The 14,301-nt window shown below is 39.5% G+C and overlaps 2 protein-coding genes across 5 annotated transcripts in view; one reads left to right on the top strand and one right to left on the bottom strand.

Moving 5' to 3' along the window:
* gucy2cb (guanylate cyclase 2Cb) overlaps window positions 1–10,219 on the top strand; it is an 18,595-nt gene extending 8,376 nt beyond the window's left edge. The window contains exons 7-27 of the mRNA XM_023395498.2: window positions 1,967–2,078; window positions 2,287–2,428; window positions 2,999–3,081; window positions 3,240–3,348; window positions 3,901–3,982; window positions 4,239–4,341; window positions 4,452–4,511; window positions 4,624–4,695; window positions 4,863–4,967; window positions 5,170–5,256; window positions 5,783–5,915; window positions 6,016–6,153; window positions 6,753–6,829; window positions 6,910–7,001; window positions 7,151–7,309; window positions 7,509–7,701; window positions 7,785–7,959; window positions 8,076–8,174; window positions 8,379–8,473; window positions 8,598–8,674; window positions 8,846–10,219. Coding sequence (XP_023251266.1) covers window positions 1,967–2,078; window positions 2,287–2,428; window positions 2,999–3,081; window positions 3,240–3,348; window positions 3,901–3,982; window positions 4,239–4,341; window positions 4,452–4,511; window positions 4,624–4,695; window positions 4,863–4,967; window positions 5,170–5,256; window positions 5,783–5,915; window positions 6,016–6,153; window positions 6,753–6,829; window positions 6,910–7,001; window positions 7,151–7,309; window positions 7,509–7,701; window positions 7,785–7,959; window positions 8,076–8,174; window positions 8,379–8,473; window positions 8,598–8,674; window positions 8,846–9,044 — 2,392 coding nt within the window. The 3' untranslated portion in view covers window positions 9,045–10,219. The remainder of the gene's footprint in view (window positions 1–1,966; window positions 2,079–2,286; window positions 2,429–2,998; window positions 3,082–3,239; window positions 3,349–3,900; window positions 3,983–4,238; window positions 4,342–4,451; window positions 4,512–4,623; window positions 4,696–4,862; window positions 4,968–5,169; window positions 5,257–5,782; window positions 5,916–6,015; window positions 6,154–6,752; window positions 6,830–6,909; window positions 7,002–7,150; window positions 7,310–7,508; window positions 7,702–7,784; window positions 7,960–8,075; window positions 8,175–8,378; window positions 8,474–8,597; window positions 8,675–8,845) is intronic.
* The window catches only part of kctd17 (potassium channel tetramerization domain containing 17), a 21,804-nt gene continuing 17,634 nt past the window's right edge, over window positions 10,132–14,301 (bottom strand). For all 4 annotated transcript variants that reach the window (XM_023395563.2, XM_023395564.2, XM_023395566.2 and 1 more), the window contains exon 7: window positions 10,132–13,960. The gene's annotated coding sequence lies outside the window, so the exon portion shown is untranslated. The remainder of the gene's footprint in view (window positions 13,961–14,301) is intronic.

Below are 14,301 nucleotides of genomic sequence, written 5' to 3'. Positions count from 1 at the left end.
TTATGCCTTACTATACTATGACTTTTTTTTTTTTACTTTTTATGCCTCACAATACTATGACTTTTTTTTTTTTACTTTTTATGCCTCACAATACTATGACTTTTTTTTGCCTTTTATGCCTTACTTTACTCTGACTTTTTTTGACTTTTCATTCCTTACTATACTATGACTTTTTTTTACTTTTTATGCCTTACTATACTATGACTTTTTTATTTTTACTTTTTATGCCTTACTATACTATGACTTTTTTTTTTTACTTTTTATGCCTTGCTATACTATGACTTATATTTTTTTATTTTTTATGCCTTACTATACTATGACTTTTTTTTCTGACTTTTTATGCCTTACTATACTATGACTTTTTTAAAATTTTTTATGCCTTACTATACTATGACTTTTTTTTTTTGACTTTTTATGTCTTACTATACATTGACTTTTTTCCCTTTTTTTAAAACTTTTTATGCCTTACTATACTATGACTTTTTTTACATTTTATGCCTTACTATACTATGACTTTTTTTCACATTTTATGCCTTACTATACTATGACTTTTTTTTTTACTTTTTATGCCTTACTATACTATGATTTCTTTTTTTACTTTTTATGCCTTACTATACTATGATTTTTTTTTTACTTTTTATGCCTTACTATACTATGACTCTTTTTTTTTAACTTTTTATGCCTCACAATACTATGACTTTTTTTGGACTTTTCATGCCTTACTATACTATGACTTTTTTTTTACTTTTTATGCCTTACTATACTATGACTTTTTTATTTTTACTTTTTATGCCTTACTATACTATGACTTTTTTTGCCTTTTATGCCTTACTTTACTATGACTTTTTTCACTTTTTTTTACTTTTTATGCCTTACTATACTATGACTTTTTTCACTTTTTTTCACTTTTTATGCCTTACTATACTATGACTTTTTTTGCCTTTTATGCCTTACTATACTATGACTTTTTTTTCTTTTTTATGCCTTACTATACTATGACTTTTTTTTTTACTTTTTATGCCTTACTATACTATGACTTTCTTTTTTACTTTTTATGCCTTACTATACTATGACTTTTTTTTTGCCTTTCATGCCTCACTTTACTATGACCTTTTTTTAAAAAAACTTTTTATGCCTTACTATACTATGACTTTTTATGCCTTTTCATGACTTATTGAAATGATCATTTCTTATGATAGAAAGATCAAAAAATGCACACCATCAGAACAAAAAGTCAACACTTTAATGTGGCAGGATTTTATTCATGCATGAAGGACAGATTTGCTACAAGACATGCCATGGTTCATTCTGAGTAACAAAATCTTGACTGCTTCCGATATGCTTGACACACTGATGTTGATATGGAGATCTTCACATCCATGTGGCTTCTTCGCTGTAACTTGTCCTTCTTCATAGCTCATGAGATCTTTCTTCACCTGTGGGGCTCTAACCATATAAGCAACACAAACAATCATAAATCTAAACAGGAGCTCCAGATGTGTCCTAAATACCTCGGTGTCCTATACATACTGTATATACAGTCAAACAACACTTATATTCTAAAGTCAAAGTTATATGCATTTAAAACAATTAATAACTTATACTATTCTATGTTTAATTATACTGTGACATTTTTCCTTACTATACTGTGATGGTTTTATGCCTTACTATACTATAAAGTTTTAATCACTTTTTATGCCTTTTTATACTAAGACGTTTTTATGCCTTACAATACCGTGATATTTTTTATGACTATAAATTCATGTTAATGACATTTCATTGTTTCGGTGGCAATTTAGTCTACATTGATTTTTTCCATACAGTCTTTATTTTTCTCAGATTTGGCCGCTTCAGATCCTCAGTCAGGGAGTTATAGTAATTTTGCTGATGTGGGAATGACGGATTCCTGTATTAATGCTGCACGTAGAGCATTTTCAAGAGCGTCTGTCCTGCCTTCTCTACACAGTGATAAATACTACACCAACAAAACATCAATGCCATCCATGAAGAACGTGTTGGTGCTGACGATGCCCAACACCAGAAACTACACCATCAACACAGACACAGACAACAACACGGTGAGGGCATAAGATGAATTACTAATCTCCTTTTCTCATAGTCCTGCTGTGTAAAGAAATAGTTTGACATGTAGGGAGATACGAGTACCAAGTTTTGATTTTACAGGGATTATTTCTTGGCCAGGTGCATGACTTCCTGGCATCTTATTGGGACTTGAACCAGAAAGTGGTTCTAATCAAGAACCTGTTTGTTTCTCCCTCTCTGCAGATGAATGACTACATGGCTGCGTACCATGATGCAGTGCTGCTGACGGGCCAGGTGATGAGGGAAATTTCTAAAAAACCTCCGTCGGAGATTCAGCAGATGGAGTTTGTCAGCGTGAATTACTTCAGGAACACCTCCTTTAATGGTAAGGAAAGCTATAGTCTCTTGGTCTAGTTTCATTATTTTTGCTGGCCTAAACGTTGTCAGTGCAAACGTATTAAATATAAAAATTAGCTTATAAAACACTCAAACACTGTAAAGTTGTAATTGTAGAATTAAAGTCACAGACTCCAAAGTGAGCAGCCCTGAGGTGACGTTGATCGCTGTGAAGCCTCACAGATGGAGGCTGTCGACCGCCATCACTCTCTCTGTCTCTTATTAACATGATGAAGAGACTAGGTGTTATAGCCTGCAGGCTGCAGCTGGAAGTAACTTGTTTATCACTGTGTGTGTGTGTGTGTGTGTGTGTGTGTGTGTGTGTGTGTGACCGAGAGGCAAACTCAAAATTCATTTATTTGTTGGAATTGTTTTTTATCTTGTTTTGTAGTCAATTTTTTGATTTATTACTTTTACTCCTTGTTTTGACTGTAAAGCACTTTATGACTGTGTTTTGAATGGTGCTCTGTAAATAACGTTATTATTGTTATTATTGTTATTATTATGATTTCTGCTGCAACATGTCTGTGTATAAATGAGTTTCTATGATTCTGCTCAGGATCTGCTGGATACTACAGGCTGGACAAGTATGGAGACAGAGATGTGAATCTCTCAATCATTTACACCACTACTGACAACAAGGTACTTTGTTCTGTGTTCATTATTTTTGCCATTTAGCAATGACTTCAATAAGAAAGCAGATCCTTCTTTAAGAAAAGCTATTTTGTCAGTCTCCTGTGTCGTATCTCTTGCTGTCATACAGTGAAATGTGTAACATCCTGCTCTCATGTGACTCTCAGTATCGTGTTTTATTCACTTTCGACACTGAGTACAACAAAACCAAAGTGGTGGAGACGGACCCGTCCTTCATCTGGGGAAAAAGACTTCCCGATTACGGACCAGATACAGGTATCGCTAGCACACACACACACACACACACACACACACACAGATTGTGTCAAGAGTTATAACCGTTAACTTCCTTGTCACACAGACACAAGTGCACGAACAGACACATTTACATACTCGTTAGGTGACAGTGTAAGTGACTATCAGCTGTTTGCATGAGACTGATTTGAGATTGAAATCCAGATGTATTTTTCAGATTCAACGTTTTATTTTTATTAATGGTTTTATTGTCTCTAAGGAGACTTGTGATTTGCTACAGGGCGCTGCCTGAAGCAATGCTGCGCTTCATGTAGGATTGTCTCATCAATTCTACACACAGTGGCTTTAAAGTTGAATAAATAAAGCTCTGAAGAAGTCACACTATGTTCTTTGCTTTATTTTTTGCACATGTAGAAAACTTCCTGCTTCCTACTTCACATCCTTCCAGACATAAACCTTTATTATGGCTGCTGTAAATGTACATTGCCCTGGATGAATCAGCATCTGCTAAATACCACACATCAACTGTAACAGTGTTTTTCTTTTTGTTTGTTTTAATCCTCACACCTTCAGGTCCAGCATCTTATAACGTCATTGTCATCGTGTTGGCCGTCACCGTGGTTGTGGTGGCCACCATCGCCTTCATTTTCTACAGGTGAGTCCTGTTGGAGTCTTATCACCGACAGCGGGACACACAGGTACAGAGCGACATAGCAAACCTACACTATGTCTAAGAATCACGGGAACTGTAGTTAAGGTTGTACAGGCTCATAATTGAATTTTAAAGGTATAAACACTTACAGAACTACAAACTAAAATCACAGCAGAAGTAAAAATGGTGGACGTGTTCCTTTTTCTTTCATTTCCACATATCTTCGTGCGGTTTGCTGGTTTTGAATCCGCGTGTGCAGACAGAACAGGAGAGACCGTATGTTCAGGAAGCGCTGGTCGCACATCGCCTCTGCTCTCATCACAGTGCTGGAGAACAACGAACTCAATGTCGTCTCTCTTAAGGTAAACGAGGGGTGAACCCGTACAGGACAGCGAAGCACGTCCCAGACTTACATTTCCTACAGCTTTCAACACTGTTGTTTAAAGCACTCTCCCTCCTCTGCCCCTGTCAGATTGAAGATGAGAGGAAAGACAAGAACTTCAAGATCCGCCGGGCGCTCTACGATAAGAAGGTAGCTGGTCACAACGTCCCGCAGTCGTTCTCAGATTAATCAACGTACTTTTTCGCACTCTGACAAACACGTAGATGTAATTTGGTTGGTGCTGCTGCTGCCATGTTTTCAGATGGTAATTTTGAAGGAGCTGAAGCACTCAGATGGGAACTTCAATGAAATGCAGAGGATAGAACTTAACGCAGTAAGACACACACACACACACACACACACACACACACACACACACGCACACACACACATTAATTTGATGTCTTCAGGTTTGTATTACTATTACTATTATTATTAGTCTCCTTGGTTAATATTTGTCCAAGTTTGCTAATTGCTTCTTCTTCTTTCTTTTTTTTGCAGCTCCTCCAGATCGACTATTACACCCTCACAAAGTTTTACGGCACAGTGAAGGTTGATCACGGCGTGTTCGGGGTGTTTGAGTACGGAGAGAGGGGGTCGCTCAGGGTACGTCATGGCGTGCACGCGTTCAGCTTCGGTCCAGTTCAGTTATCAATATCAAATCAAATCACTGCTTTTGACTGACAGGTCAAGGCGATCAGAGGCTTAGTACAGAACGAGCAACAAAAGATCAAATGTCAGTGGTAAATATATTCAGTCCATCCAGGGACTATATCCTGTCACGCCCTCTGTCCCTGTCTTCTTCCAGTATGTGCTGAATGACAAGATTTCATACCCAGAGGAAACCTTCATGGACTGGGAGTTCAAGATCTCCGTCATGTACGATATCGCCAAGGTGAGACAGAAAACTCTTGGCTCTGCTGAAGAGCAACACGTTATTATGACTGTGCAGTATTGTATGTGGGGGTGTGGCACATGACGTCACACAGAGCTTTATGAGCAGGTGTTATAATTACCACCAGACCATCATAAAATCATATATCTAAATATTTTACCTAGCATATTTGCTTACCTGCTTGTCTGTGCTTTCTACCGTTCACTGCACTGCTTACATAAAAATATCATACCTTTTTATATATTACTAATGCTTTTATTGCTGCGACGACCTGTTTCCTCTCACTGTACCGTTGACCCTGTGTTAACCCACTTGTGACTAATAAAACTCACCTGAGTGACACATTCACCAGTAGAAATTATTGCTGCTGCAGTTCCTCCTGGTTGCCACTAGAGGTCGGCAAACTTCACAGACGACCTATTGTCTCCTTGGTTTACTGTAAATCTCCTCGTTACCTCCTTCATTGGAGCGTGTGTCTGCCTCAGTCTCATGTGAAGTTACTCTTCAGTGTGAATCCTCTGTGCAGGGCATGTCCTACCTCCATGCCAGTGACATCCAGGTGCACGGTCGCCTCAAGTCCACCAACTGTGTGGTGGACAATCGCATGGTGGTGAAGATAACAGACTTCGGCTGCAACAGCTTTCTCAGCCCAGGCAAAGGTAAAACTGGAGACGCTGTGTGTCCTTCACTGAGCTTTGTCTTCCTTCACTTTCTTACACTCTCTCCTCTCTCTCTCTCTCTTCCTCCTCCTCCTCTCAGACTTGTGGACAGCTCCAGAGCATCTGAGGAAACATGGCACTTCTCAGAAAGGAGACGTCTACAGTTTCGCCATCATCTCTCAGGAGATTGTTCTCAGAAAAAGCACCTTCTACACCGAGTGCTGCTCCAAACGAGAAGGTGACACGACACAACACAACACGACACGACACGACACAACACATACACATACACTCAGATGCTGAGCTCTTGGAAATCAAAGGAATGAACAGAAGTATTATTATTCCTTAGGGACTGTATGCAAATTATTAGAAAAGGATGGAGAAAAGAGGGAGGGCTGTGTATTTTTTCCTTTTGCTTTCAGCTTTCCCTTAAAATTAATACATTTAAACATGTTAAAAAAACCTCTTATATATGTCTTCAAACATAAAGTCCATGTTAACAGTTAAACAGTCCCTTTATCTTTAAACAAACAAATATAAAACGGAGCTTGAAGAGGCACAAACATGCTAGGTTTCAAAATATATAAGAAAAATATAGATTTATTCCCATCATGATAATTTTTGTACAGTCCCTAATCCGTTAATTGCATTTCGATTATTCCTTCTCAGAAAGAATAAGGTGTCAGGTGCCACATACACTATGGTGCCAAATACAAACATGTTTCACCTGCAGGAGTTGAAGAATCAGTTTGACAGACCAGTGTTTTGTATCGACACACACTCATTAGCGCTGTCAGTGATTTTGTGGGGAATTCATATCCGTCTGTTTCCGAACAGAGAAGCTGTCCAAGGTCATCATGTCCTACTTCAGACCTGATCTTAACTTTGAGACGGCTTCAGAGAAAGAAGCAGAGGTGAATTATTGACATTTCTGATCTGCATTCGAGTTTTTTTGTATTGTCTGATACGTCTTTTAAAGCTTTGTGTCCTCTAGGTTTATATGTTGATAAAAAGCTGCTGGGATGAGGATCCAGAAAGAAGACCGGACTTTAAGAAGGTAGAAAACTGTCTGGGGAAAATCATCAGGTAATTTCTCTCTTTGATGAGCGCATGTCGCCACGTGTAGCAGACAGAAGCCCAGAGACACTGATTACAAATTTATAGTTCCTTTTTTCCCCTTCATTTCATTTCCTTTCCTCTCCTTCTTTTCTCTGTTGCCTGTTCATTCCCTCCAGTAAAATCCATAACCAGGACAATGAGAGCTACATGGACAACATGATCAGACGGCTGCAGATGTACTCCAGGAACCTGGAGCACCTGGTGGAGGAGAGAACGGCTCTCTACAAAGCTGAGCGGGACAGAGCCGACTGCCTCAACTTCATGCTGCTTCCTGGGTCCGTTTACACTTAAAGGAGCGCGCCACATTTTGAATAAACAATTAAAATTCACTTTTATATCATTAATAGTTAGAGATTGTTCATGAAATCGATGGGTCATGATAGAAAGGTTGAAAAGTGGTTTAACTGGAATGAAAGCGCAGGTAGAACTTCCTGTTTCATCTGTCTTTGTACACGTGTCTCTGTACGTGTCCAGCCCGGTGGTGAAAAGCCTGAAGGAGACCGGCGTGGTGGAGCCGGAGCTGTACGAGGAGGTGACGATATATTTCAGCGACATCGTTGGTTTCACCACTCTGTGCCAGTACAGCACACCAATGGAAGTTGTGGACATGCTCAACGACATCTACAAGGGCTTCGACAGCATCGTCGACCACCACGATGTATACAAGGTATCGACGAGGGTGAAATTCAATAGGCAATTCAATACACGTCGCAGGCCGCAGACGTCAGCATCTCGTCCATCTATCCTCAGGTGGAGACGATAGGCGATGCCTACATGGTGGCCTCTGGGCTGCCAAGGAGAAACGGAAACAGGCACGCGGTGGACATCTGCTGCATGGCGCTGGACATCTTGTCGTTCATGGGTACCTTCCAGCTCAGACACCTGCCTGGCATCCCTGTGTGGATACGCATCGGCATACACTCAGGTAGAACCGCACAAAATCCTTCCCACTCCTTTGTAATCCTGTAAACAGTTGTCATCTGTGATGGAAGACTGACTTAATTCTTGTATGTGTGTGTGTGTGTGTGTGTGTGTGTGCAGGTCCCTGTGCAGCAGGTGTTGTGGGGGTAAAGATGCCCAGATATTGTTTATTTGGAGACACGGTCAACACGGCGTCTCGTATGGAGTCAACAGGACACCGTGAGTGGAGACATGAATACACGCAAAGAGACATTTAAGGAGCTAACTGACTTACAAGGATATTCATGCTATGATCGAGTTATGTTACGTTAGCATTGCGCTGTAACATTGCTCTAGCGCAATTAGAGAAGCAATCAATCAACCTAATTAGATAAGTTTACCTCAGCTAAGCCGCTTGTTATTTTATCTTGTAATTTCCTCCAGCCCTGCGGATCCACGTCAGTCAGCCCACTATAAATATCCTGCAGAGGACGGACTGCAGGTTTGAGTATGAGATCAGAGGAGAAACATATCTGAAGGTAAAGATTCATTCATTCATTCATTCATAACCATTTTGAAATAAGTTTAGGGAAGGAAGACAACAGTGCGGATGACTTCACTGCCGCAGACTGATGTCAATAATCCTGAGTGTATTTTTTGAAGGGTAAAGGCACAGAGACAACGTACTGGTTAACAGGTGAAACTGGAGAAGACTACGGCCTCCCAACTCCGCCCACAACGTAAGCAAACGCCACTCTGAGTGTAAAAGCTAAAACTAAATTCAGGCAGGTGTTAAATGTTCAGACTTGATCTGAATCGGATATTAATACATGTATTTGATATTCTACTGTGTGTTCAGCTCGATTTAAACCTGGTTCTCTTGTTGATGTGCTGCCTCCTGATCTTTCCAGAGAGAACTTCCACCGGCTGCAGCAGGACCTCGCCCACATGATCCTGATGTGTCTGGAGCGCCGCTCTCGAGGGTCCATCCGGAGGAAGAAGAGGACGGAGGAAGACAATGATCAAGAGTCGGGGGTGGAGTCTGAGAGCGAACAACCGGAGTACCTGCATCTGGCCACTGTTGATAACACACTCAGCACCTTCCTGTAGGACAAACCTGAGAGGAGGAAACCAGCAGCTAGAGGCGGAGAGGGAAAGGACACAACTCATTTTTTTACCAGGTGTTAAAAGATAAAAACAAATATGCATTGAAAGTAATGTACAAAACAAGTGCCTTGTGTAAGACCAGAAAGTTTCCTCCATTTTTACTTGCTTTTTTCGCTCGTTGTTGAACCCTGAGCGCAGCGGCCATAGGTGTGAAGATAACAGGGATGCAACGCGCTTCTTATACGTTCGATCATCCAGACTACATTCAAGTCATGTTCTTGTTCATATGGACCCGTCTTCTTCATGTTCTTGTCACTTACAGAGGGTCATTGACTGTTCAAATGTGTAATTTACTTACTGCTTGGTCTAAAAGTAGGTCACAGTGAGCCAAAGAGATCTTGGGACAACGTGACTTTCACATTGTTGGAAGGGAACGGTGAACAGAACAAGAGGACATAAATTATTTACATAGATTATGAGTAACACAAAAATAAAACACAACAAACAATACATGTAGCTGACGCCAAACTGTAGCAGAAGTGACTGTACTTACCATTACCCAACTTACTTAGCAACCTAATCAATAATTATGAACCAGGGTTCAGATCTACAGATCTACTGTGGCCTGTTTAAAGCTCCATATTTTCTTCTTCTTCTGTGTTTTATTTGAAGTGTTGATCCATAAGAAGATATATTTGTGGTTTTAGGAACCAATAACTCGATGGACTTTTACATCTCCTCTCTGGAGCTCTGATTGCTTCGTTGTGACATCATAAAGTTACTGGAGTCCTGACGGCCCGTTTTAATGCTCAGTTTCTGAATACAGGCTGTGTGTGTTTCTCTCTGGACTGAGCGCTTTGATACTTTCACAGTATTAATATAAAACCTAGACCTGCTTTATAATCACAAGAGACATGGAAATCTCACTCTATACAATATGCGACATTTAACATTTTGCACTGGGAACTTTACTTGCATGTATATTTTAATGACATCAGAAGACGACTCCCTTTGACCATGTGTGGACTAACGTGTGAGCTGATCATGATGATAATGTCCGTCCCCAAAAAACAAGATTTTCGAAACTGTATTTTAAAGCAAAGGACAAAGTTTTATTTTTGTTGAGAATGGTGACATTCATTTACATTAAGTAAAAAAAAAAAAAAAAAAAAAAAAAAGTACCTTCGGTCACTTTGTTTAAGTTGTATGTTGTTCAGGTCCTGATGAATTAAACATATTGTTTCTTGAAGCCTGTACAGGTTTATCTGAGGTCTTACATTTCATGTGTCACATTGTGTTGTTGGTATACAGACATGACAGCAGAAAACAGAAACTCCAGCATCTGATAAAAGATATTTTTCTGCTGACAGATGTTTTTGTTTTGCACAGAATAATGAAAGATGACTACTATGTAGATTTTTACACATTAAATACCATGTGAAAACACACTCTATTGTACAGCAGAAACCATTCATCAAACAGTGTATAAATGAAGTAATTCAGCGTGATTCCAGCAAACCAACAAAAGGTGACTGAAAATGCAAATTGAGGTTTATAAAACTGAACTAAAGGGTAACACATTTTCATTTGATAGGAAAACTTTAAACTCTATTCTTGGGGGCTAACGTCAGCGCAACAGCATTTATGTGAACTAAGATTAAAAACTATAATATTCAGTAAACCTGATGAATGTATTTCTATACACTGCTGAAGATCATCAGGTCAGTGAAACATAAAAAGCTTAAACTTCAAGTAGAAAAAAAAGCAAAGGTCACCCAAAGATGACATCGACCCCTCCCCCACAATAAAAAAAGTCAAAGCCCAAAGTCTTTTTAGTGTAACATTAAAAAAAAAAAACCCTCAAGAATAAATTAGACAAAAACGTACAAAAAAAACCAAAACAATAAAAGGCATGACATTTTATACAAAACAGCTAAAACCTTCGAACAGCATCACGTCATGTTCAGTGTGTGTAACTTTCTTTATCTCTGCTTGAACAACTGAAAGATAAAACTTCTCAGAACAAATATGTACGTGAAGAAATTTACACAGATACATAACCTGGACTGGACTCTAAGTGAGGCTGTAAACTACACTTTTTTCTGATTAAAATATTAAAATTGATTTAAAAAAAAAAAATAAAAAAAATAAAATGCATTTAATAACTCCAATGATCATTGTGTCATGTCGGTTTTTAGACGCCAGTTTTGCTGCTTGAACTCAAGGCACCGAATGATCCAAGTTGAAATAGTCACACAAAAATAAAAGAAAAGAAAAATAAAGCTGAAGTAACAAAACAATGAACATAATTGTGTCTCTGTCAGTCTTCTCCCTCCTGCTAATATCACTGTTATGATTATCATAAGCATGATGAGTAACTGTATCTTCACTATTCTAACATTTATTGTATTCTCCTAATCCAGCTAATAAAGGTATTGCAAGGATCCTACAAGGTCCATGATATCGGTTTCTATTTAATGCTATAAATGGACGAGACGCTGTGTTTTAATCACGCACACACACAAACACGCAATATTGTATTTGCAGCCTATTTTTTTTTTCTGATTTAATTATCAAAATGTTACCAAAAAAAAAAAGTTCCCAACCATGATCTTAAGTCTCGATTGTCTCACATTGTGACTGTTAACTGCTTATTGCCTGTGTAAAACAGTGTTTGTGTGTTTTCAGCACGTCGCCGGTCGGTCAATGTTAGGCGGTCAGACATAAGCTGGTGACGTCCAACTCTCATTACGGCCGCAGGAGTCTCAGAGGTAGAAATAATCTCCGTGGTGGCGGTAAACCTCGGTGGGCGGAGCCAAAGTAACTGCACTATCCGTCCATGTTTGACTGACGTTAGCTTAAACTTTTCAGTGCTGTGCTGTGTTAAGGAAATTAACTTATAAATGAAGATGGCGCTGCTGTTGTCGTGCGTTACAGGAAGTTTGAAAGCCGTTTATCTACACAGCTGTTATAGCTAATTTGGCTAAACATGGCTAACTTGAACTGGGAATGTAAACTGGTTGTTTGGCTCCGACCACTGTAGTTTTAACTCGGTTGTTGTAGTTATTTATGCCTCCGAGAAACGCTTCAAAAAGACAAAGCCAAAACGCCGCCCCATTTCCATGTTGCCATCTGTTCTACAGTGTGTTTCCTATATTTTATTTGGTTAAATGTTGTCTGATAAGCTATGACATGACACTGGGCTATTGTAGACGTATTATAGGCTAGATGCGTATTTACACATTTTATGACCTGCTGATAAATCTGAACACCCTGTTATTTTTTAAGAAATTGTATATAACCCTTTATTTTCCTGTATTCAACGACCACACCTCCAGATTGCTGCCAAAAAACCTTGTGGGAGGAATATTTGCCGAATGACACCTAGAAATGAATTCTCTCACACTTCATTTTCATCACACGCCGTTACAAACTGCTGTCAGGGGTTGCGCCACAGACTTGTGCAGGGGGGAATCAAATTATATCTGTGGTGCAGTTCCTATAATCTGCCAGCAGAGGCTGTTAAAAGTCACGTGTTGTCTAAGTAACAGCTTCTTTATAAACCTTTTCAATCATACACCTGCACTGCGGCAGTTCTGTCCACTATGAGAGTTGATGGTATGAGTTCTTTACCTCAACAAACAAATACAGAAGGAGGACACAGCGACTATCACTACTACAAAATGGTGATTCACCTCTCCTCCTCAGTTTGATCTCTCTCCCTTCTCTGAGTCTTTCCTGACTCACGCCAACATCTCTCTGTCAGCCGGAGCCAAAGCTGGCTCTGGATCCCAGCCAGGGCGACAGACTGAGACGACGCCACTGCTGATGATGCTGCTGCTGAGCATGCACCGGCACGAGGTGATGCAGGTGTGTATCAGTGTTGGTGCAGAGAGTGTGTGTGTGTGTGTGTGTGTGTGTGTGTGTGTTCCTGCTCTGAGCTCTGCTGGAGTGACTCTCTCTTGCAGTCTTTGACAGTCTTGCTGGAGCCAGATGAAGCCTTTGTAAGGTGACCAGTGAATAATGGCACACATATCCTTCACCTCAACAGATGTCTTTATCTTTCTCCAGCTACACTTATTTCCATCTGTCAATTCAAAGCCAACCAAGCTAACGTCGAATACAATGAGATCAAACCAGCGTTAACCCGCGATCACACCGAGAGCAACAAATAACTAAGTTACCAACATTATTTCCAACAAGCTTAACAACGAAGTAAAGTTGGTGTTTGCTAAAATGTTCCCAGTTAGCAGCTGGTGGGATCAGTGCAGTGTTTGTTTCTCAGCCAATTGATTTTACAGGACTACAGCAATAAAAGTCTTCAGTAACAGTTCAGTTTGGAGGAACAACTGCATCCATCACCGGGAAGGAAATTTTAAGTTTAATTCTGATGAACCGACGGATGCTTCATGGCCAGCTGTGTTAACATTAGGAAGTGTGATAATCCAAAACGGCGCGACACAGATGATCCTTCTGCACCATCCGCTGCCTGTCAGATCACAGTCACGCAGCAACATGTCAATTTTCTTCAGGCAGGTTTTTAAATCCTCCGTCATATTTTGGTTAAGCACCTTGGTTCAGCCAGCTTTAATCTGGATCTTTGGTAATAATTTACTAAGCTCCACTACCGCCCTTGGCAATATCACATTTGCACACATGATTATTTCTACTAATAAAAATCACTGAAAAATATTTCTGATGAATTTTGCTGCAACTGCGACTTTTTCTTTTTTTTGCTTTTTGGTCATTTGATTTTCTTTCTAATTGACGAACTGAGAACAATGCTACAAGTCTGTTTTGATGACTGTCCATTGACACAACACACAAACACACCATGTTCAGAATGTCGTAATAAGCCTAGAAAAAAATAACTTAAATTCTTGTAGTTTTTACATCCGGGACCCATGAATCTGGAAAAGCTGTGAAATGAAAGAAAAGAGACTTTAGGAAAATGCAGATTCATAGAAATCTATAAATAAATAAATAAATAATTAGATAAATAAAACACTGTTATACAGTCTAAGTTTGGCTGTGATGATGGTGATAATGGTGATGAAAATGGTGACAGAATGGGAGCAAAATGACTTCACTGACGTACATAATGGCTCAACATCAACAAAAACATACACAGCCATGTCTTAACCACTTATTACATGTCTTTTTGTGTGTGTGTGTGTGTGTGTGTGCGAGTGTGTATGTGTGTCCCTGACATTTACTTGAATTCACGTTTAAATGTCTTTGTATGTGTGTGTGCATCATG

This window comes from Seriola lalandi, unplaced genomic scaffold (genome assembly GCF_002814215.2).
Source record: "Seriola lalandi dorsalis isolate HSWRI2012SDOR001 ecotype SW California unplaced genomic scaffold, Sedor1 jcf7180002054965, whole genome shotgun sequence".
Taxonomy (NCBI): Eukaryota; Metazoa; Chordata; class Actinopteri; order Carangiformes; family Carangidae; genus Seriola; species Seriola lalandi.
Note: the sequence above shows the minus strand (reverse complement) of the source record. Positions and strands in the feature narration are given on the sequence as shown.